This window comes from Chiroxiphia lanceolata, chromosome 1 (assembly GCF_009829145.1).
Source record: "Chiroxiphia lanceolata isolate bChiLan1 chromosome 1, bChiLan1.pri, whole genome shotgun sequence".
Lineage (NCBI taxonomy): Eukaryota > Metazoa > Chordata > Aves > Passeriformes > Pipridae > Chiroxiphia > Chiroxiphia lanceolata.
The window spans coordinates 111,050,301-111,072,953 of NC_045637.1; the positions used below are offsets into that span (position 1 = coordinate 111,050,301).

At 42.7% G+C, this 22,653-nt stretch overlaps 2 protein-coding genes across 6 annotated transcripts in view; both read right to left on the reverse strand.

Annotated features, from left to right (window-relative positions):
• Positions 1-7,849, reverse strand: part of FYCO1 (FYVE and coiled-coil domain autophagy adaptor 1) — a 45,958-nt gene extending 38,109 nt beyond the window's left edge. For 2 of the 5 annotated variants that reach the window (XM_032677943.1, XM_032677953.1), the window contains exon 1: positions 6,826-7,221. The gene's annotated coding sequence lies outside the window, so the exon portion shown is untranslated. Of the gene's footprint in view, positions 1-6,825; positions 7,223-7,749 lie in introns of those variants that run through there. The other 3 variants (XM_032677925.1, XM_032677933.1, XM_032677919.1) reach the window with 3 other exon arrangements.
• A 7,468-nt stretch (positions 7,850-15,317) lies between these two features.
• On the reverse strand, positions 15,318-16,377 carry XCR1 (X-C motif chemokine receptor 1). Its single transcript, XM_032704457.1, has one exon. It carries the CDS (start codon positions 16,329-16,331, stop codon positions 15,318-15,320), a length of 1,014 nt encoding a protein of 337 aa, XP_032560348.1. The 5' UTR covers positions 16,332-16,377.
• Between the last annotated feature and the right edge of the window lie 6,276 nt (positions 16,378-22,653).

The window sequence follows — 22,653 nt, forward strand, 5'->3', positions numbered from 1 at the left end:
CTAAACACACACAGTAACATCGGCCATAGCTGTTCAGTGTGGCAACTGCTACAAAAAGGAGATTAAGTGAGAAGATTGTGCCATGTGGGCAATGCAAGCTAAAAAGTGTGACCAAATCAAATGCTCTGCCTCACACAAAGAAGGAAAAGAGCAAGGACCAAACAAGGGGATCTTGCCTGTCCTTCCCAAAGGCCAGAACAAGCTCCCATTCAAGACTTCAGAGGCACAAAGAGGCATGCCAGGAAAACAACGACCAGGCCAACGGCAGGCATGTACAGAGAGCCTGGAAGAGAAGGTAATTGGGAATTGAGCCCTTATTTTGCAATAACCAGCAGGGAGGAGGATATGGGGCATCCTACAGCAGACAGGCACAGCATGGGACCTTGCCAAGTGCTAATTCCCAGCAGGGTGCCCAGTCAGATATTCACTGGAGGAGGACTAAGGCAGTTTAGAGTTTCCCCAGCACCACTAGCACTGCTTAAGTGAGTGTGTTTGCCCAGAAGTCACAACAGCTCAGTGGCACAGCACAGGGGAAGGCTGTGTTCCCAATGGGTTGATTCTCTTGTGTCAAATCTGCCCAAGACATGCATCTTTATTCCCATTGGGATCTCCTAGGCAGAATGTGAAAATCCTGAACAGAGACCACAAGTCAGCTGGAGGGATGTGGCTGCACAGCCCACTCCTCTGTCTACTCCCCGTCACCCATTTTCTCAATACCTGGAGCAAGGTTTCACAGCTCCCCCTTCCTTGCATCAGCTCCCAACCCCAAGACATGCATTTAACCCCTTCTCTTCCCAGAGGTGAAGGGGGTCTTTTGACCTGGGCTATTACATAAGGCAAATGTGCTGAAACTTTTTTACTTGCCTTCTCCTCTGCAAAATGGGGAGAAAGGTACTTCTCCCCTCCATGGTCCTTCCAGAGGTGTTCTTAGAAAACACAGTCCATCCCTCAGAAAGGTGCAGAGCTCCCACTTCCAGTGGCAAAGAAAGCTGGTAACGCACCTTAGCTGTTTTCTCAGTGTTTCAAAATAGGAAGAACTTCTGTAAACACCTGATCTAATCCTCCCTGATCACAGAATTCTTTGGAGCACAACCTTGTTCCTCCAGCATTTCCTATCCTATTATGTACGCCTGTAAATATCTGCTATGCAAAACCAGCATGATACATTCGTCAGGCACAAATGACCTGCTGCGGGTCAAAAGCTTTTCAGATGATGCATCATTACCTCTTACATAACAACACAACAGCACTGGACTAAGGCTGATGGCATTAACTTGCACAAGAACTGCAGAGCTGCCATGACATCAGTGCAGCTACACTAAGGAGGTGGCACAGAGGAGGCAACACGTCATCGGTCCCTCCTCACACTCTTGGGCTGTGCCTGCTGATCTCTGAAGGTGGTTCCTGCCTCTCTTGCTGGCGTAAGTACCAGTGTGGGGGTGACAATCTTCTTTACAGAGGAGGATATCCTGGAGATTAAAGAAAGAAGCAGAAAGGAAATAGCCCACGTCCAGGAAAAGAAAAGATTTACCTGAAGGGGAGTGAGACACATATAAAACAGGAAACAAAGTTTAATGACTGTAATTAAATTGGTTAGTGGAGTAGCTACAATGACCTACTTTTAATCTGATTGTATAAAATTTTCTACATCATGTCTGCATATCCAGCAGGTACATTTTTTTTTACTTCATTGGTCAATTTTGGCCAACTTTGACAGAAGGTAGTTGTCTTCAAAATATTACACTCCCCCATGCGCAATCAGAACAGTAATTTGGGAGGAAGACCATGAGTGGAGTGTCCCTTCACTGATGAAAAGGCTGCAGTGAGACCTCTGTTATAGCCTTATATCAGAGAATCCACTCCCCACTCGTGCATTTTCAGCGTACTCTAAGAGCAGAGCTCACACTGCAGACTTGGTGTAATTCAACTAAGTAGTAAATCAGATTTACAAGAACTACTCATTGGAAACCAAGATCCACTACTTTGTACTGCTTACAGAAATATTTCCTGTTAACATAACTACTCTGGTTCAGCCATTATAAACAAGGACACTTCATCACATGTCCCTCAACAGTATCATAAGACCTTTAAATATTTGGTGCCTGCAGTCCTATGCCTGTTCTAACATTCTATATGAAACGAAACAGACAAGTGAGGATACTGAGATAAAACTTATGTTTGTGAGTCACAACAACCTTAACTGTGTTATTCCCTTGTGTGGTGTGAACATGATTTGTCCTATAAAAGCAGATACTGACTGATAACAGCAAAGTACACTGTAGAAAAAAACCCCAACCTATCTGGTCATACAGTTGGCTACAAGACACACTAACAAAAGAACACTGAATACAAACCTCACAGCAAAGATGAAGAAAGAACTGGGAAAAGAAAATCCCTAACTCTCAGGATTGCAACACCACTGATTTAGCTAAATAATTTCATTCCAGTAATTGTCTGGAAAAACTACTTGGTACTTTGTTGTTACAGGAAACAGAGCCCCAGTGGAATTCTTGGCAACTGTGCTGCTAGCTTTTCCCATTTTGTACCATGCAGGTACATAAAGCTGCACGTTCATGAAGCTGAAGAACTGTTTGCTGGAAGTAAGAGTCTGAAGCGAGCTGTAAAAAGGACAGAGTGACTCTTCCGTCATAAGCACACACACGCTTTTACTGGGCAACTCAAACCTTTGTGCTTTAACACCGCATACAAAGAAATGTGACTGATATAAACACACGCTGGACTACAATACATAGGACAATTAAAAACAAAAGGCAGGCGCAGCCTAAATGTCAGCTAGGGTTTCCATTCTGAGAAGTGAAATTTTCTTGCTAAATTAATCTTCCCCCTGCATTTTCTACACCAACAAACCTTCACATTTCAATGACAAACAAAAACGTTTTAGAGGAATGTTTTTTATTTCTTCTAGTACCTCAAGTATAAGACCATGCTGCAAACTCATGCTGGATTTTCCACATGTTGATACACACAAACCTTGTTTTGAAGTTTATTTTGGCATAGCAGAATAGAGTAACGAGATGAAGTGCATAAAAACAATCATGTATTTCACAAATGCCTCACAGAGAAGAAGCATTTTATACTTAAGGACTCCTTAGAGTAAAGCTATTTTTGTGGGAAGACTCTTCTGCTCTAGGGATATTTGCATTTTACAGCACAGGTGCACAAACTAACAACATTCATAAAATGCTGCTTGCACCCCTAATCTGAAGGAGAGACTGACACAGAAGAATCAGTAAAGTTTTATAAATTTCTTTGTGCAATCTTCCCTTTCTATGAACAACTGACCTGCATTCCAGCCCTATTCCTTGTATTTGCAACCTGTTCTTAGAAAAAGATCAAAACTAGGCAACAGACATGACTATACTAGTGGCACGGTAAGAACTCCATGAGACAGAGTTAATTTTTAACCTCAAGTGGGCAAAGTTGGCAACCCTAACAATTTTTTTTTAATGCTGCACCTACTGAATTGCACCTCCACTCTAAGGCCTGGCTTAAAACTCTTTAAAACCTTACACTGAACTTTGCCACACAGGACGAGAGATCAGACTTTGCATCAGAGGAGAGACAGAGACTCCTGTTGAACAACATGAACTCAAACGATCACTTTCTTCAAACAACATCACAGGCTTGTACATATCTCACAAAGACAACCCTGTCTCAGCCCTATCTCATGACCAGAGAAATTCCCTGTTTGAGGAAGCAGTCAGTTTACAAAGAGAAGAGCACTCTTCTGATAACAGGAATTGCACTAGTATCACTTTTAACAAACTCGTCTGCCCTTTTTCCTTAGAACACACCAGACCTCGCCCCATGTCAGGAGTTCTACCTTGTTTACTAATATCTACCAATTAACCTAACCATAACTCTCCCAGAGACTTGCTTCTTCTCAGTTGCTCCCATCCTATTTCACTCCCCCTCGAGAAGGTATCCCTCTGCTTGTATGGTGAGTTGAAAAGATAAATTTCATTCAGAAGTTAAAAGGATTTTCCCCATTTGTGCTCTCATACTCCTAAACCATTCTCTCCATGTCCCCCGTGTGTACCCTCCCTGCCACAAAACCTGTTCTTCCTCTCCATAACTCACACAACTATTTACACATTCTTCAAGCCATACACCTGATGCTCAGGTGCTACTCTGAGGAGCACCCTGTAGACACCTACAGAAATAGAAACCTACAGAACACCTACAGAAATAGAAACAGCAGAGGACTTCCAGCTGCAAAGGAGTGTTGGTGATTCATGACACCCAACTTGCTCATGGTCCAAGCTTGGAGATCTCAAAAACTCTCATGTTTTTCAGGTCTCCAAAGTTGGTCTCTGAGTTTTGTTAACTCCCTCAGCAAGCTCAGCCCGACTAAAGCATTTCAGCAACCTCCGAGACTCTGGGACAGGTTAAAAGCAACAACTATTACATCTCGGCTCTTTGGAATGGGACCTTTCCTTAGCAGGATTTTTTTACCTCTGTATCTACCATTCCACACAGGCTTTCCAAGACAAAGTTTCAAAGGTACTTGAAAAGGGGCTTCCTCCAGCTAATGGTTTTGGGAAGTTTGGCAGGTGGGTGTTGAGAGTTGCCCACCAGTAGCACTGCACATGTCCAACAGCAGTGGTAGCTCCCTAGGACAACTCCTGGCCTGTATATACTTCCCAGTGAACTAGCAACCTGCAACACTGAAAATTACAGGTTTTGGCCACATGCATGTCGATCAAATAGAGGGCAAGGCAAGCGAAAAGCACGCTGAGACAACTCAAACTGACAGGCCACCAAGTGATTCATGCTGCCCCAGAGCCAACAGAAAGAACTCTTGTTTTCCTTCCTCTGTAGCAGGAAGAACAGAGTATTTCCTCTCCCTCTTTTCTTGTGGGTTTTCTAGTGTAGGTCACCATTTTGTAGGGAAGGGGAAATTTCAGAGTTTCAAGCCCCAAAGCTTGGAAGAGAGGCCTGTATGAGACTGCCACTGCTGGGCCGGCTGGGAACAGACAGGCTCACAGATGACGCAGGCTTGGCATGAGCCCAGTTGTTCAGGGATACCCTGATCCAACCGGTTCACTTTCAAAACCTAAACTGGCTTGTAGCAGTAGCAAGAGCTTTCCTGTTCTCATCCTTCTTCCCAGAAGGAAATTAAATGTCATGGTGGACACATTCAGGGGTTAACTGTTTATAAATATCTTTGCTGAGATCACCATGAACAAACACAGAATACTCTGATGGACAAAAATATTAAATCACAGGGAAGGGTATACAAGTCAAGGCCCTGTGCAGCAAGTTTCCCAGCGCTGTACCAAGCACTGAGATCCAGGCACTCTGCAAAAAGGCTCTGCTCCTTCTACCAGTGTTACAAATATGAAACCATCTTCAGAATACATTTGGGCAAAGTACTTTAAATTAGTACTACTACGGAATTTTTGGACACAAACAGCCACCACTCCCTGGACAAACAGGAATTACTACACGCAAATATGAACTAGACTGGATACAAGCTGCTAAAAAGTTTCCTTGCTTTGGCAAAACCAAACACATAAAAACATAGTAATACAAATAAATAAACAAACCCAGTAATATGTAACAATGAAAGCACTCAGGGCTCTTACAGTTCCCTTCAGTTTAATAATCTCAACAACATCTAAAGAATACTAGAAGAGTTCAGGGTTTATGTGACAAGTAGGCAATTGTTAACTTTTAAATGTAATCAACTAAGAAAAACAAATAACAATTTGAGATAAAAAAAAAAATCAGCACTACTTTTCCTTGAGTGCATTGCATAATTTCCACAATTTTGCATAGTTTTCTTTACATCTTTAAGAGTTTTCTCTCCCTAGTTGTTTGTTTAGATGTGGATCACTCACAGAACAAGTCTTAGAGGATCCTGGCCTCCAGGACATTAGGACAAATTCCTATTCCTTTTATGTAACCGTCTAGCAGTGGAGAGAGGGACTGCAAATACAATACACTCACTGTTATCAGATGGTGTACATAAGAGACTCTTTTATACGTCAAAATTAGACTCCATAACGAACTAACAGGCTCTTCAGAAGAAGTAGTGAAACCATGTTTACAACAAATGCTGTCAAATATCACGGCTAGGCTTCGCAAATGAAGATTTGGGAAGGCTCTATCCACATTTGTTACAAGCACGCTGGTGGCTTATGAGGCCAGTACAAGATAGACATGTCCGATTGCAAAAGGCACAGCAGAAAGACTCCTTAGGTGGTATATTCTGCAGGACACGATTCTTTCTGCATTGTCTTTTCTATACTACAACAAGCAGAGCAAAATAGGCTATCACTTGTTTTGCACCAAAGCATCTTAGATACAACTTTTTAACTGCAGTGCAGTCTTCTGAATGCGAATGTTTGGAGACACTATTTGGATTATCTAGCACATTTTTTAAATTCAAGCACTCCCACGAGGATCATTAAAGACTACAGGAAACTGCCCTGTACACAATAAAATCTGGAAAACATAAAACACACTACTGCAAGGCAGTCTATCTCCTCTGCCGCATGTTCTGAAACGCCATGTCAGAACTGAAAATAAGAAAAACATCAAGAAAGAACACGTTGCCTTGTTCCTGACAAGACAGAGAACATGTTTTACCCTCAAAGTTTCATCCTAGCTTGCCTCGTGTGTGCATGAAGTCTGAGCTGGATAAAATCAAACACCCACTTTCGATCTTCGGAGTTAAAGAGGCAAAGGCCTGGTACTGCTCCCTCTGTTTAAACTTGAAACTTTAAACTTGGTTTCAAGTAAGAAGCAGAACCAGGATTGTGACACCTGCAGCCGACCAACTCCGTATGTGAAACAAACCTTGCAAACATCAGCAGGAGGGTGGGTGCGATGACCCAGGCAGAAAACACCCGGGTCCTGAGCTCCTGAACAGGCAGCTGCAGCAGCAAGGAATTCACCAGCTTCCAAAACACGGCACAGCCCCTCCGCAGTCCAACTCACCACCGCAGGACTCACCACCGAGGAGAATCCAGAGCACAAAGGCGGCGGACAACCAGTTCGCTAAAACCTTTCTTTTTTCCCTTTTCCTTGCTCACTCTGGATTACCAGGATCAACATAAGCCGGAGGAGGAGGCTGCAACCCCGGCATCTGCTCTGGAGACAGACCCAGCCGCCCCGTGTGCCAGCAAAACTCTCTCCCTCTCCATCCGCCGGAGATTTGCCGACACAAGGGCAAAGCGGGATTAGGGGCAAACGGCAAATATTTGCCTGTCAGCACTTTATAGCGGGGTGAGGGCACGGACACGGGAGGGTGTTTGGTTTCCAGCAGGGTGACTCCGCTCCTCCTACAGCCGCAGGAGGGGAGAAAACAGAGGACGGTGTTCATGTCGGTTTAAAGTCATCCCTCACCAGGTGGACACGGTGACACTTAGGGGGACTGGCTCTGGCTGGTGGCCGATGTCCGCCTCGGCGGTGCCCCTGAGGGCCGGAGAATCTCCGTTCGAGGGGTATCCCAGGCCAGCAACCAGAGCCCACCCTGGGCTAATGTGCCCCTGCCCTGCCCGCGCTCACCCCGCCACAAGGCCGACCCCGGCACCCCAAAGGCCGCCGACACCTCTCTCCCCTCCGGGGCTCCACCCCTCGAAACGCAGCTCCGAGCAGCAACAAGTGGAAGCCACCGAAGTTACTTCCTCCCCGCCCCCGCTCCCTCTGGCAGCCGCTGCCTCTTCCCCCCCGGCCCCGCCGCGCTCCCCCGGCGGGTGTGCGGGAGGTGTCGCTCGGTACCTGCGCGGCCGCCGCCGCCGCCATGTCGCGGAGAGGCGGCCCGGGGTGAGGCTCCGCCGCTCCCCGCCCGACTACAACTCCCGTGAGGCCGCTGGACGGGCCTCCCCACCCCCGGGGTGGCTGGAGCCCCGCCCGGGACTCCCGGAGGCCGTGGGGGGGAAAGGTCTTTGGTGAAAACAGGAGGGGTTTAAGTGGCTGTGGGTGGAAAAATCGCTGCTTTCGGCTACAGCTGCAGGGTTGGGGTGGTTTCCTCTCAGGAGGTGTGTTTCTGGTACCCTCAGACAAGGTCGCTTTTTACAGAATTACAGGATTGTTAGCGATGAAAGGGACCTCTGGAGATCACCCAATCCAACCCCCGTGCCAAGGCAGGGTCACCTCGGGCAGGTGACACAGGAACGGATCCAGATGGTTCGGAATGTCTCCAGAGAGGGAGACTCCACGACCTCCCTGGGCAACCTGTTCCGGTGCTCTGCCACCCTCAGTGGAAAGAATTTCTTCCTCATGTTGAGGTGAATTTCCCGTGTTTTAGTTTATGACCATTTCACCTCATCCTATTGCTAGACACCACCGAAAAGATTTTTTTCATGTGATAACTTTTGGTTGTTTTAATACAATAACTTTTTAATATAATACCAACTTTTCCTTGCTTTTAGGACTATTCAATATGGATGGGTTTTCTTTTTTTTTTCTTTTTTTTTTTTCTTTTTTTTTCTTTCCTGGTTTTCTTTCAAGCTCTTTGCATGGACAACTGAAGCAAATGTGAAAGTCAGGTTCAATAAATCTAGCATCAGATTCCCCCCTTCTTCCCTGGCTGGCAGAAGGAAAATCCTCATCCCTAAGATCAAGGGACAAGATGACATACTCTCAAGCTGCGCCAGGAGAGGTTCAGACTGTACATCTGGAAGAATTTCTTCACAGAAAGGGTAATTAGACACTGGAATGGGCTGTCCAGAGAGGTGGTGGAGTCACCACCCCCAGAAATGTTTGAGAAAAGACCGAATGTGACGCTTCTTGCCATGGTCTAGTTGACATGGTGTTTGGTCAAAGATTGGACTCGATGATCTCAGAGGTCTTTTCCAACATGAATGCATCTGTGATTCTCTGAAAGATGTAGGTAGGGATTAATAAAGGCCATGGAAAGTAAAAGAGTGGGAGAAAGTGAGTTTGAAACTGGAACAAGAGGGTGCTTTCTGAGGCAGGGTGTGGGGGGTATGTGGGGCATGGGGTTCCTAACACTCCCAGCACACTATCTTCCAGCACTGAGCTCCTTCTACAAGCAGACTGTTTCCCCTTTTCAGATTTTAACCCTCCCATAAGGCATATGATTCTCTGAAAGGACATTTCTTTCACAGCATCTGAAATAGGCTATGCTGGTTTTATACTTGAAGGGTACTGGAAAACTAAGTTCCTTTGTGTTTTTTTTTTTTCTGCATGACTTTGGTAAATGAATGATTTTAAATAAAACTTGTGAGCAAGCAGTTTGTCATCAATTCTTGCCACAATGCTTGTGACTTTATTAGTTTCATGAATTTCAGCTTAGGCAGCCATAAGATCAAAGCATCCCATTTTCAAGACTCTTGAGGAAATACATTTTGTACATAGTCACTGTACATGGTTTCCATCATCCTCACTTTTTCATCCTCCATGCAGAAGAATGACTAAGTGACCTTAAGTTTTGGTGATTAATCTAATGTATAGTTTTTGAATAGCTCAAAAGCATTTTAATGTCCTCAGAAATACAGGTTATAGGGCTTCACATGTTGTGGGCACATGACTTGTGAAATGCAATGGGATGCCTTACATAGTTTGGAAGGAACCTTCAAGCTGAATTTTCTTGGCATGCTTTGCTGAATCATGCAGCACAGTGCCAGGAGCACCTACTGAAAACAAATGTTTGTTTTCCATTGATCTGTAGACAACTGGCTGTCTTCCAAAAGTAATCTCAGAGTCATCAGATGCAAATAACGGTAAATCAAATCCCATATAATTTCACTGCAATAGATTTTTTTTAACATATTTTCAAAAAGTCAGTGTGCAATTCTACTTTTTATTTAAAAATAATCAATTAGAATGAATTGTTCCTCCTTTTAATTATGTAGTGACAAACTACTTTCTGAAATATTTAATTATTGACATTAATTATTGAATCATGTTTACATACACATCAATTTCTGCAGTGGAAAATATACCATTTCCAACTAGGCCCGTAGCTGACCAACACTTCCTTATAATTTTCTATATTTTCTCATTTCTTAGCAATAAAAGAAGTTCAAGATTTTTCCTTTTTGGAAACTGCACTAGAAAAAAATGTGTTATCTGCTCCATGTGTGTTGCTTTCCTTTATTTTTATTCTGATAAAATGTATTTAATAACTTCTTCATAAACTGTGGTAAGCTGGATGGAGATTATTATCCATTTTACTTGCTTGGGAAAGGCAATGTCAGTCATCCCAGCTAAAGTAAAGCCTTTGTTGGGAAAAATCTTTTCACTACTCAGTGGAATGTAACAGAGGTAGCCACTTCAATCAACTCAAATAACTAAATTGCTGCTTAACATATATTAAGAATCCTTAAAGATCGTGTTTACATTCTGTTCCATATTGCTGAAATGTAGGCCAAGATAAATATTTCAGGGCTGAAACTGACTTCTGACATCAGAAGTTAAATCTAATGTTGGATGCAGTTCCTTGAGAGTGATTCTGAAAATACAATTTGAATGTTGAGTGGTTTGAGTTTGGGTGGGGTTTTTTTTCACATTTCACTAGACGCCACCATTTCTATACAAAGTTTGCAAATAAATATAGGATCCTTTAGTTTTAATTGTGATGAAAAAATCATACACTGTCATCAACCGTTTAATGCTGGCAACACTTTGGTACCTCATTGACTAGAGCAGGTCTTTACTAAACCTTTTAAATAACTGGAATCTATTAAAAAAAAAAGTCAAAACAACCAAACAAGGAATAAGAGAAAAAAAATGTGGTCTCCTGTGGATAGTAGGTTCTGGAAATATTTCTTCATGATCTCGGAGAATACATTCTTTCCATCTGTCTGACATTATTGTTACATGTGCTACATATTTTCTTTAGAATTTTTAAAGAGTTAGTTGATGTTATATAATGACTGGAGAGGGTTTTGCTTCCTCTAGGCGCTTGAGGTATTTTATGAGAGTAGAAAACTCCCAGTTTCCCTGGTCACCCTCAGTGGATTAACATACCATTGTAGCTAGACTGAACAACAGGCTGCTGTTCATCATCAGAGACATTCTTTGACTGTGGGGAGAAAACTTTGGAAGCACTTTTTGCATTTGTTTGCATTCTGTTTTGAATAGGTGGACAAATAATTGTCAGCAGGTATAAAGATGGAAACAGACAACATAAAAAAAACCAGCAAAGCTCTGGAAAACCTCTGGAAGCATTTTAGACAAGATGGCTGAGGAGCTTGGAGGAGTATTCTGCTAATATCAGGTCAGATTCTGAGACTGACTTCCACCAGAGCACACTGGGCTTAGGAGTTATCACTGCTTAGGACTGGCTGCATTTCACTCCTGTGCGGACAAAGTAGGTACCAAGATTTTGAGCTGTTGGTGCTGATTCAGCTGAATCAGCAATGATATGGGAGAGCCAGGATGTAGACTCTGAACTGTGCAGTTTAAATGAACCCAAGTCCCCTACGTGCATATAGGTGGATGGCACATGGATAAAGAGCACACTAAGGTTTAGGAGATTAAGAGCTAATTGTGGTGACTGGAATGATACCGCCATCAAGAAACAGAACTTGACCTTATAAAGCAGCATTGTTTGGAGGTATGAAACAAACTCAACAAACTCAAAAATATTTTAGTTCTGTTACCTCAGCAGTTCCTGAATATGGAGAGAGTACTCCACTCCCTGCACTTTCCTTTGTTCTTCTTGGTTTCTTGCTTCACTGGATGAGCAAGGGCATTTTGAACTGCTGAGTAACCATAAGGAGAAGATAAAATAGAATTTTATTTATGATTTCAGTAAACTCAATATTTGGAAATGATATATAAATAAAGGTATCCTGACTCTCAAAGAAAATATTTCTGGCAGTAAGAAGTGCATGCTGTGCTTTGCCAATGCATTGCACATATTATGAGTCTGATTCTTGCAAAAGCAAAATTATCATTGATTTGAGTAGGATGCTTTCTTAAACGTGTGGATTTTAAGTTTGCTTGTTTTGTTTAAGACAGTTTGCATTAGTGATGGAAAGGATTAATTTGATTACCTGCCTTAACCCTTACCAGTGAGGATTTTCCCTGCTGGTAGATCATTGACTGATACAGGCTCCCATGGCTGCACAGAAGGTGGGAGCTCCAACAGGCTATAGCAGTGAGGGTCAGTTTTGTGTTAACCTGCCAAAAATACAGGTAGGGAAGAGCCTAATCCAGCTAAGCTGCTTGTGAGAGAAGCTGTTGCTCTGCCATTCCCGCTGGATGGAACTTAATATGTACTTAACCAGAGCAGCAAGAGCGTATCTATTTAATTGTAACTTGAAATTAGAGTTAGTGGTGCCATCCTGCATAAAGGCACCCCTGACACTATACAGTAATTGTAGTACTGTCACTGCTCAATGTGTCACTGCTCCTCAAATAGGCTTCCAAAAGCAAATAGGCTTCTCCTTTTTCACTTCACAAACTTCTTTCTCTCTGTTCTACATTTGCTCAGACCACATAATAGTTGATTGATCGAAATTAAAGATTCAAGGTCCCAAGCATGATGTTGTATCCAGAACAGTCTGTTTTTTCCAAGCATCTGGAGTTCCCAGAAGGAGAGAGATGCACAGACCGCCAATCCCCAGACATATCCAGTGGCTTTAGTAATACAAATCTTTAATGGCATATGTGTATAAGCAACAACATATTTACTTGACAGTGGATACAGCTCCAAGTGCCTTACAGGGAGTTGGCGTACATGACGTATGAGGAGACTAGATTGGTTGGGATATGTTTAGTCCCAGGAAAAAAAAAAGGCTTAGGGGAGATCTGTTGGCTCTTTTCCATTACATAATGCGAAGAGAGAGAGAAGGCAAGGGAAAATGCAATGTCACCAGGTTGCAGGAAAAGACATTTTATTCATGTAGAAGGAAAGAAATCCACCCTAAGAGTTGTTAAGCATTGGAACAAGGACCCAGAGGAATTATGGAGTCCCTGTTCTTGGAGACCTTGAGAATTTGACCAGACAAGGCCCTGAGTAACCTTTGCTGACAGGAAAGACAGAACTTCTGTGAGCAGCATGGAGGAGTGCATGACCTCAAAAAGTCTCTTCCAAGCCAAATTAAGCTATGAAAATTCATAATTACTTCTTCAATTAAAAATACCTTTTTTATAATAGACAGTTATCAAGGGCTGAGAACAATACTTACAATGTAGTATTCCATTGAATTTCTGAATGTTTATTAGTACCACTTCATTATATGAGGAGGCAAAATATCCACATTCTGACTTTGGTTATGGCAGCAATACAGTCAGGTAATATTAAGCATCCCCTTTACATGCTCAGATACACTGTAACAAAATATACTCAAGCAACAAATAGATTAAAATAACTTGTTAAAAACTGGGCAGAGCAGGATCATTTCAGTCTTCCATGCTTCTGTTATACTTCTCAACTTTTTAAAGATAAATATAAAATGTATTGACAGTAAAGATTTCAGTGTTGTGTGGCTCTAGGTCTATGAGTTGAATGACAGCTTGTTGAAATGATGTAGGTGCACAAGGCCTTCTTATGCTCATGGTCACAGTACTTTCATCTTGTAGAGCTTTGCTGGTGCCTGTGAAGTGGTCCTTGCCAGAACAGAGGAAGAATTTGGACTCATTTGTCCTTCAATAGGTTATCTCTGCTATTGAGTCCCCAGTCTAAAGTCTCTTGAAGTGCATAGAGGCAACCACATTAATTTCAAATGTTTCTTATGAGGAGACAAGACACAAAGGCAAGTCTCTACCACAGCCAGCAAAAATGACAACTTCTACTTTTCTGTGGTTTGTTTGAACATGAGTGAGTTCCCCTGTGGTGTTAATTAGTAACCTCTCTAATTTTTTAAGTTTTAGTCTGTAACTGTAGTAATGGGATACCAGGACTGATCTGTTCACAAAGGCTCATCTGATGATAAGGGACATAATATGATCACTTTGTTCTGGCAAGTAAACTGAAGCATAAACTAGAAACCATGGGTAAGCCCTAGGAAGACTATTTGGGATTATGTCATATATGTTTGCCCCATTCTTAGGCTTTTCCTTAGGTATTATTGCTTCTGGATTTACTCATAAATAGGATATTGTACTATGGGCATACCTGAGTTTCTGCTTTTTGTAAACTATAGAACAGCTGTGAAGAATCTGCAGTCTCTTCCAGATGATCTTTAGAGATCAAATGAAATAGTGCAGAAAAAGCATAGACATTTTAAGATGGATGCCCAAAAAGCCAAATTGTTGCTTAGAACCACTGCCAAATCATTGCTTGATACCACAGCAAAACTACCTTGGCTTTCTATACAAATGCTAGGAAATGAAATATTCTGGTTTCCAGGGGCTTTGTCATCCAGCTACACTGGAGTACACATTATATGTTACCCTCTCTGGGGAAAAAAGACCTACTGAGCTGGCAGGAAGAAGAATATTAGTTTCCATTAAAAAAAAATAGCCAAACATTAATTTTACAAATAAAGCAAGCTATTTCTATTTATGAAGCCATTTGTTCTTGCACTATAGAAGTTTAATTCTTTTTCAGTACCATTGCAAAGGGAGAAAAGGAGGGAAAGAGCATTTAGAGGCAAATATGCTCCTGCACTGCTCAGGAGATGGGCTGTCAATTTGCTGCAGCCACCTGAAGGGGGTATTCAAAGACTGGAAGAATCCTGCAGCAAGGAGCAGTAACAGAAGGAAAACTAGTACCTTACTGAAGTATCTTCTTAACAGCTTGTATTCCCTCTAGGACTCTCCCAAACTTTCCATTTCAGACCCAAAATACTGCCTTTATACTAATCTAGTTTTATATATATATTTGTCTACCAAAAGATAAAAGAACATTTGCACTGAGAACTTCAGAAATTCAGAGGTCTTGTAGCTATTGTCAGGACAGTTAATCCTCAAAGCCCCCTCCAGAAAGTCCAATGAGTTAAGCACTGATAAACACTGAAAAGCATTAAAAGCTATTAAAATACTTATGTGTCCATTGCTATATACAATCCAAGTATTTTAATCTGGCAAGAAAGAGATATGCAATAATGTTTCTGTTAAAACTTGATGTTTTGGAGCCCAAAAGAATAGGCAAATTTTTTTTTCTTTTAAAAACAGAGTATAAATGAGAGAAAATCCATCTCACTGTGCAAAAAATTTAAAGTTAAGATTTACAGGCCAATGAAGTAATTTCTCAGCATTCTCAGCTCTCCATCCCACTGCAAATACATTTTGTTATTTTCCATACACAGAATCTTTACAAAGAGTAAATTTGTGTGTCTTTCTCAGGCAAGTGCCTCTAAGAATTAGAGGTTATCCATGGCATGCAAAATCTGGAAGTTCCTCCAGGACTAATCCTAATAGGTCTTGCTTCAGTAGATGGATGCACCTTCATGCTGGAATTTACCTTGAGAGCAGATCCTGGGGCTGGAGACTTGACCATTGCCACAGTGTGAGCAGCAACTGCATAACTGTGCCAAATGCTTCTTGAACTTGACTCCAATAAATACATAGAGCACAGGGTTGAGGCAGCAGTGGGAGAAAGCAATGTTACGGCTGATGTGAAAGGCAAGAATGGAGTCTTTTGCATACTGACAAGTAGATGGTGGAAAGCTAATCAGAAAGCTGAGGATGTTGTAGGGTGCCCAGCACAGGAAAAAAGCCACCACAATAATGAGAATGAGTTTCACGGTTCTGTGCTTTCTGCGAGATCTTGCTCTGAGCAGGATTATGAGTATCTTGAAGTAACAGAATACGATAACTCCAAAGGAAAACAGGAAGAGTACATTTCTCAGATAAATGTCCACCTTTTTCCATTTCCAGTCAGCATAATCACAGGTCCTGTTCTCTTCCAAGTTTTCTTGCACTGTGGTGTAAATCACCTCGGGAACCACAATTAATACGCTAACAGTCCAAACAGCCAAGCACACCAGAAAACTGTAGCACCGTGTCTGGGATCTCAAAGTTGAAAGGGGGTTCACTACACATACGTACCGCAGGATAGTCATGAGAGTCAAAAAGAAAACACCGCTGTAGTAGCCAATGGAGAAAACGGCATTCACCGCTTTGCAAAGGAACTCGCCAAAAATCCATCCGAAAGACTGGTCCACTATCCAAAAAGGCAGCATGCAGGAGAAGACTAAGTCAGAGACACAAAGATTCATGATGAAGGTGTTTGTTAAAGATGTAAGGTTTTCATATTTGAGTAGGATCCATAACACTAAAGTGTTTCCTAGCAGGCTGAGCAAAAATACCAGAGTGTAGAGGACGGTAGTGAGATGGGTGTTAAATATGAAATAGTCACCCATTTCACAGATGTTGCTTTCATTAGTGTATTCATATGAGTAATTATCATCTAAATTGGCTGAATAATATTCTTCATCCATTTGTCCGTGGAAATCTTGCCCTGTTCTCCAGCAGCTACTTCCCAGGACCGCAACAATCAAACAAAACCTTTCGTGAAAATGAATCCAATGACTAAACTCCCATTGTGGAGGCTTCTGTTTTAAGATAGAAAAAGAAGCAGTGAAACTACCTTGTTTGTCCTGTTTTTGGGAGAAGAAGGACTCATTTCTTCTTATGACTAGAGCATGACCAGATAGATACAAAAAATTTATCTTCAAAGCAACATCAAGATCTTAATTGCTTAAGAAGTCAGAAACTAAGATGTTTCTGAACCAATATGGTTGGTGACAACTGTCATTTATTAAGTTTCTACCATGTGAAGGATGAGGGTGCATTGTTTTTTGATGTAAATATCTGAGGTGCCAAGACTTTCAAATGTGCTACTGTTTTTTCAGTTTTCTGGAATGGTATCAAACTCCTAAGCACTTCACAGTATATATGATTCTTTGTCATCAAGGTTCAGCACTGCATAAACCTAAAAAGCTGAGCAGTACCAGTATCAACAAGTGTAAGCACTAAGAATGGGAAAAGCCATGTCTCTTACAGTTTTTTGTCCTGAGGTTTGTTGATATCTAAACATCTCCAAGCTTTGGCAGAAGCATCATCATACTGGGCTCTCTGTGCATCTCTGTGGCCTACTGACTCTCCAGGATGCAACAGGAGCAAAGATCACACCAAACCCCTTTTCTGGGGGTGCCACCTGTTAGAAGGTGGCATACAATCAGGTGAATATACGCGGTCACAGTAGCCTCATTTCTTTATGAAATCAAGCTAAAAAATAGGTCCAGAAAAGTCAATAATGGCTCCAACCAATGGTTCAAAGTCTAAATTCACTTTATCCTAGATGAAGGCTTACCTGCAGCACCATGTTTTGATCCTGATTTAATTTAATGACATACATGGGGGTAGGTGGTTCAGTTCATCAAGAATGTAGCACAGGCAGCACAGGTCCAGGTTCCATCTATCCATTGGGATGTGGTCACACACTTTTGGAGGCAAGGGATGTGTGGGACTCAGTACTGTGACAGCAAATGACCCTGGAACATTTGCCACCAGATTCACAGTCCTAACTGGAAAGACGCTTCTGGCCCCATGCTGCAATCTTCAGGCATGCAGGACAAGTCCTTGTCAAGGCAGTCATCCTCTCTGGTTTTACTTGATAGTACTGATGACACTTAAGTAATTAATAGGTTAGATTGAGGTCCTGACCATCATCATGTCCTGTTTCAGCTCAGGTTGGGGGGTATGACTCCTCCTTAGCAACAGTCCTAAGGGAGAAAAGAAACCTCTTTACAAATTGTTAAGGTGCTCCATGGATGAGAGGACAGTGCTGACCACTGTCTTCCCCACTTACACTCTCCTCCCATGCTGGCCACTCAGTGACAGTAAGCCCTAGAGCAGGACTGCCACTTGTGAGGAACTACACAGTTAACAGGGCAGTTGCTGGGCTGCTCCTTGCCTCTGCTGCAGTTTCTGCTGGCCCCTAACACAGGAACTTTCTCACAAAGACCTCAGCCCCTACTCCCTACCTCTGTCTGAGAGTTATTCTGACCTGCACATGTCCTGTCCCGCATCACCCCATGTTATTCTGCTCCTCCAACCCCTGCTGAAGGGCAGGCAGTGGTTAGATACCAGATATCTGCTGTGGAGCATTGCTCATCCTCCTGCTTGTTGTCAGGAGCTGAGCAACACTTGCAAGGGAGAAAGAACCATTTTGCAAAGGTATTTTGAGATTATGTCAGGTAACAGTTAAGTGCCAAAATAAAACAAGTATATCAACCCATCTATTTTCTTCACAGTTCAGATGATAGGAGGTGGTAAATAGTTCTTACAGTCCAAACAATCTCCATTTTCCTGTGTCCACCTTCCCTGAGAGCACTGATGTTGAGTGTCTAGGAAGGCAGGTACATAGCTGTGACTGGAAACTGTCAGAAACTCTTGCTGTTTCCATTTCCAAATCTCTGTGTGCCTTGGCATCTTACCCACTTGACTCAAAAGTCTCTGTCTTGCACTTTGGGAGAAGCCAGAGGAACGGTTGCAAGGGGGCAAGTGTCCTCCCTCTGATTTTGTGTCCAGCATTTCCAGAGAAAGTAGAAAAATGCTTCTGTGAAGTAGCTTTTTCCTATTTCTTTTTCAATGCCACCAAGTCAGCTCTTGGATAATGCCACAGTTCGCAAAACAAGTTCATTTGTCTGTCTTGGGTTTCTCCCTCAGTGTCACTGCCAAACCCATAAATCTGGACATTGGGCATTTGAACAGTCAATCTGTAGACAAACTTGAGGGCTACTGACATGCCTGAGCAAAGCTACACAGCAAGGTGTAGACCCTGCTGCCAAGATCTCACCACCTTGACATCCAGGTAGTCTGGAGGAGGCTGAGGTGCACTGCAACGTCCACCATCACATTCAGCTCCTCAGTTTCCAAGTGCCCACCAACTCCTTGCCCTCCTGAGGTTGCATCGTCTCCACAGCTCACTCTTGGAGAGGTGGTAATGCCTCTGCTTACCTCAGCTGTTGCTCTTTCTCCCTCAACTATTGTGCTTTTCCCAGATGGTGTCCTCGGCTTTCATCCTTGCTTCCTGTCCACTGAGGAATCTGAAGTCGTTCAAACTGGCTCCTTCTTTCCTGTTTGCTGCAGGGCCAGGCCCTGCAGATGTTGCACTCTGTTGTTCACAGTGATGTCGGGCTGCCCGGAGCATGATGCCTCTGCACTGTGCTCCCAGTGCAGGTGAGATCTCGATGGAGGATCTTCACTGCTGACTTGCCATTGGAAGTGGCTCAGCGTTCTCAGGGTAAACACAGCTTTGCACTTTGTGCTCAGTTGTAACTGATCTATATGATACAGCATGCTGTGCCATATTGCCTGGAGCAGGCTCCAGGGAATTACAGATGGAGGCTCTAGCCTACAAAGCATCAGCCCTCCTGGATGGTTGATCAGGATTATGGGCTTTGATATTACATTTATACCAGCTGGGAAACCCTCCATCAGGTCAGTAATGGTAAGGAGAACCTTGCAGGAACGTAAGGCACTTGGATCTTTTCCTTTTTACCTCAAAACTCCTAGAATCAAACCCTGTATTTTTGCTCTGTTGTATTTTAATTCCCCCTTCCTACTGTGCATGGATTTTCAGTTAAGATAATGTGAAGGATATAAAAATTATGTGGTTGGATCAACAGGTTAATAACCTGTTAGCGTCAAACAGGAAATACAAATCATACAACTGTTTTCATTGTATATATTATGGTACAACTGAGAGCAGAAGTTGGCTGAAAAATGGAAATTACCTTATTTTCTGTTGTCAGGACAAAGAGGAACAGAGGAAAAACATCATACAGTTTAAAGTCATTCCTGCCCTTCTGAAGAGCAAGGCATTCAATGTTCATTTCCCCCTTTATCCAGAAAAACTGCTTTTCCAGAAGCCTTCATTTTCTAGCAGTGCTGTGCTTTGCCTTGGAGCATCACAAAAAAAAAAGGATTCTAATACAGAAATGGGGAAGTGATATTATTAGTGACCACCAGTTCAATTTTCTTTTTCTGTGAAAATTCAGTCAGAATTCTGTCAGCTGAAGGTACATATTGTTCATCAGTTTATTTCATTTTCAAACTGAGCATTTGAAAGAGTGGCTGGGAGGAGTTGTCTGCTCACTTTGCAGTCAGCTGAGGGACTGTCAGAGAGGCACTGGCAGGAGCCACATCACCCCTCGCTCTGTTCTATGCCAGTCTCCTCCCCAGGCAGAGGAAGCTGAGACAGCCCCCTTTAAGGGGATTCCTTGCATTTACACAGGCAAATTGAGGTTAATTTCATCTTAATTGGAAAATAATGCTCCCTACCATAAGGCATACACTGATGACATTTTTTACTCACTTTATTCAAAAAGTAATCTGCACTTCACAGATTGTTCTCCAGGTTTTCAGGGAGGGGAAAAAGTTATCTGGTTTTGCAGGCTGGTTTGCACTTTAGCTACCCAGACAACAAAGGTTGACTCAGAAAATAAATTTCTGTTCCCCTAAACTGGAATTTATCTGGTAGCTGCTTCCTTAGCCAATCTCTTGTTCCATATTGGGACAGGAATAAAAAATCCCAAATGTGACTTTTTCTGGTAGGAAGAGATTTTAGTTTATCAAATAGATTAATGGAGAAGCCATTTGATTTAAAGGAAGCTAAAACACATTAATATCTCTGCTACCCTAACTATGACTGGTATCTGTCTCAGAGTCACATGGACAGCAAAGTCCTGGAAGTCATGATTGCTATGTAGACTTGGTCCAAAGCACAAATGTACTCCTCTGTGCCCCCTTAAGGGGTGCTGGGGTGAGAGCATATGATCTGGAGGTCTGTGGTGCGTGACGATGAAACCACGGCCCCATGTCTATGTGATCAGTAGGTTTTATTGGCACTAAGGCTGGTCAGAAAGGATGCGGTGTCAGCAGCTGGGCAGCAGCTGGGCAGCAGCTGTACAACAGAGCACAGACTGGAGCAACCTTAGCCAAGGAGGCTTGTGTGGAAGCGAGGGTGGTTGGTATCCTGCCTGTGGTTTCCTCCAACAGATTTTGTGCCACTGTGGTTCCAGCTCTGGGTATTCCCCATGTTCCCAAGGGCAAGGGCGAGGAGCAATCCAACCCCTTAATTTGGCTGGATGGTGCAAAGGAGAATATTGTTTCCTTCTTGCAGCCAGGCAGGGTTTGGCTTTTTTTTTACTGGTAGTTCATGTGGAGATGAGTAAGTGAATGTCCCAGGGATGATAAGAAATAGTCCTTTTGGTAATAATGGGCTGTGAGGAAATGGAAAACTGGAGCTTCCTGGGATTTTCTGAGTGGAGAAATTGTCTGTTTGTTTCTACAGTGTAGACAAGTGAGATCTTACAGCATATTTTTTGCAAACAAAGAGCTTGCACTGATCCCTGTGTCTGACATGTAATTCTGATTTGTCTTAATAGTAAAACTCCTGGCAGGCACTGAACACTAGCTTGTTTCTCTCAGGCCAGACAGCAGTGACATGACATATCACTTTCACATCTGCTCCATAGAGAATATAAATGTTCCATTATTTGACCGTGAAAAGAGCATCACTTTGGTTCTTAGTAGCTGGGTTTGTTGGCAGTAGAAACCAAGCAAATCCACTTCTTTTTTTTCTGGTTAAAGCAGAACATATCTGCAGGTTTCTTCTGCCAACAAAATGTTGACACACACCCACCCACCTTTGTCTCTCTATGTGCAGGTCTACATGTATCTGTCTGACAAAGTACTGGAAGACAAGGGCTGTCCTTAAAAGATCTCACCAGACACTATGCTATATCTAAATAGCAACCTTAAAGTTGAATAAGAAGTCTTTTATGTAAAATGTATGTAAAGAAGCTGGCTCTATTCTCTCACAAATCCTTACAGTAGCAAAATAAAGACAACTATTAAGACAAAGGAGCACAACACACTTTTGGGAGAAATAGTCACGTGTCTTCACTCTAAAGTTTAGCAAAACTCAAGCCTCCATATAAAGTTCATGAACTCATTTTTATGGCTCAGAGACAACATGAAGAACGGGGTTGTATTTTTCTATAGAATTCCATTGCTACTGGTGTATTTAGGCTATATGCACCTTTTTTTTATTCAGGACGATTATAAGCCATATGTCTAGAGAATTTATGTACCACATATTTAGTGAGATTTCCAGTGTTCCTGCTGAGCCCATTACTGCAGGAATGACACTGAAACAGACAGAAACTACACTGTCAGCCACTGATGTGACCAGTATGTACAAGGGAGTGCAGCCCTGTTCCTGAGGCCACGCTTTTGACTGCAGCCCTGGGATGTGACCTGGGGAAAGGGGATGGGGGCAGCCTCAGCATCTGTGAGTGCAGGCAGAAGGAGGTGTGTTTTCTAGAGCTGAGCAACATTGCTGCAAGGAGCCTGGCTTTGTCACAGAGGCTGTCCTCATCCCTGCAGTGCAGCCCATCTCTGTTTTTATTGACTATGAAATGGGCTTGCTGGTATCAGGCTATTTACACTTGTGAAGCCATTCTGATGCTAAAGTCCAGGAAAGTCATAAGGCTTTAGCCAAAGAGAGAAAGAAGAGAAAGAGAGAAAATGCTACCCACTGTGCCATGTTTGCACAAAATGAAAGGCTGGGTGTAGCATAAGGAAGCAAACAACATAACTGTGTAGGTCATTGCTTTGTAATCAGTTTTGTTTTGCTTTTCCTTCATCACATCCCTTACAGTTTGCAGCACAGCACAGAGCCTGAGTTTGCCTTATTTACCCTATTGGTACTTGATGGCCTCAGCAACTGCCTACTTCGATCCTGGATGC

Bases quoted from the DNA above. Each gene is read 5' to 3' on its own strand.
- XCR1 (XM_032704457.1), bottom strand. From the start codon at position 16,331: ATGGATGAAGAATATTATTCAGCCAATTTAGATGATAATTACTCATAT.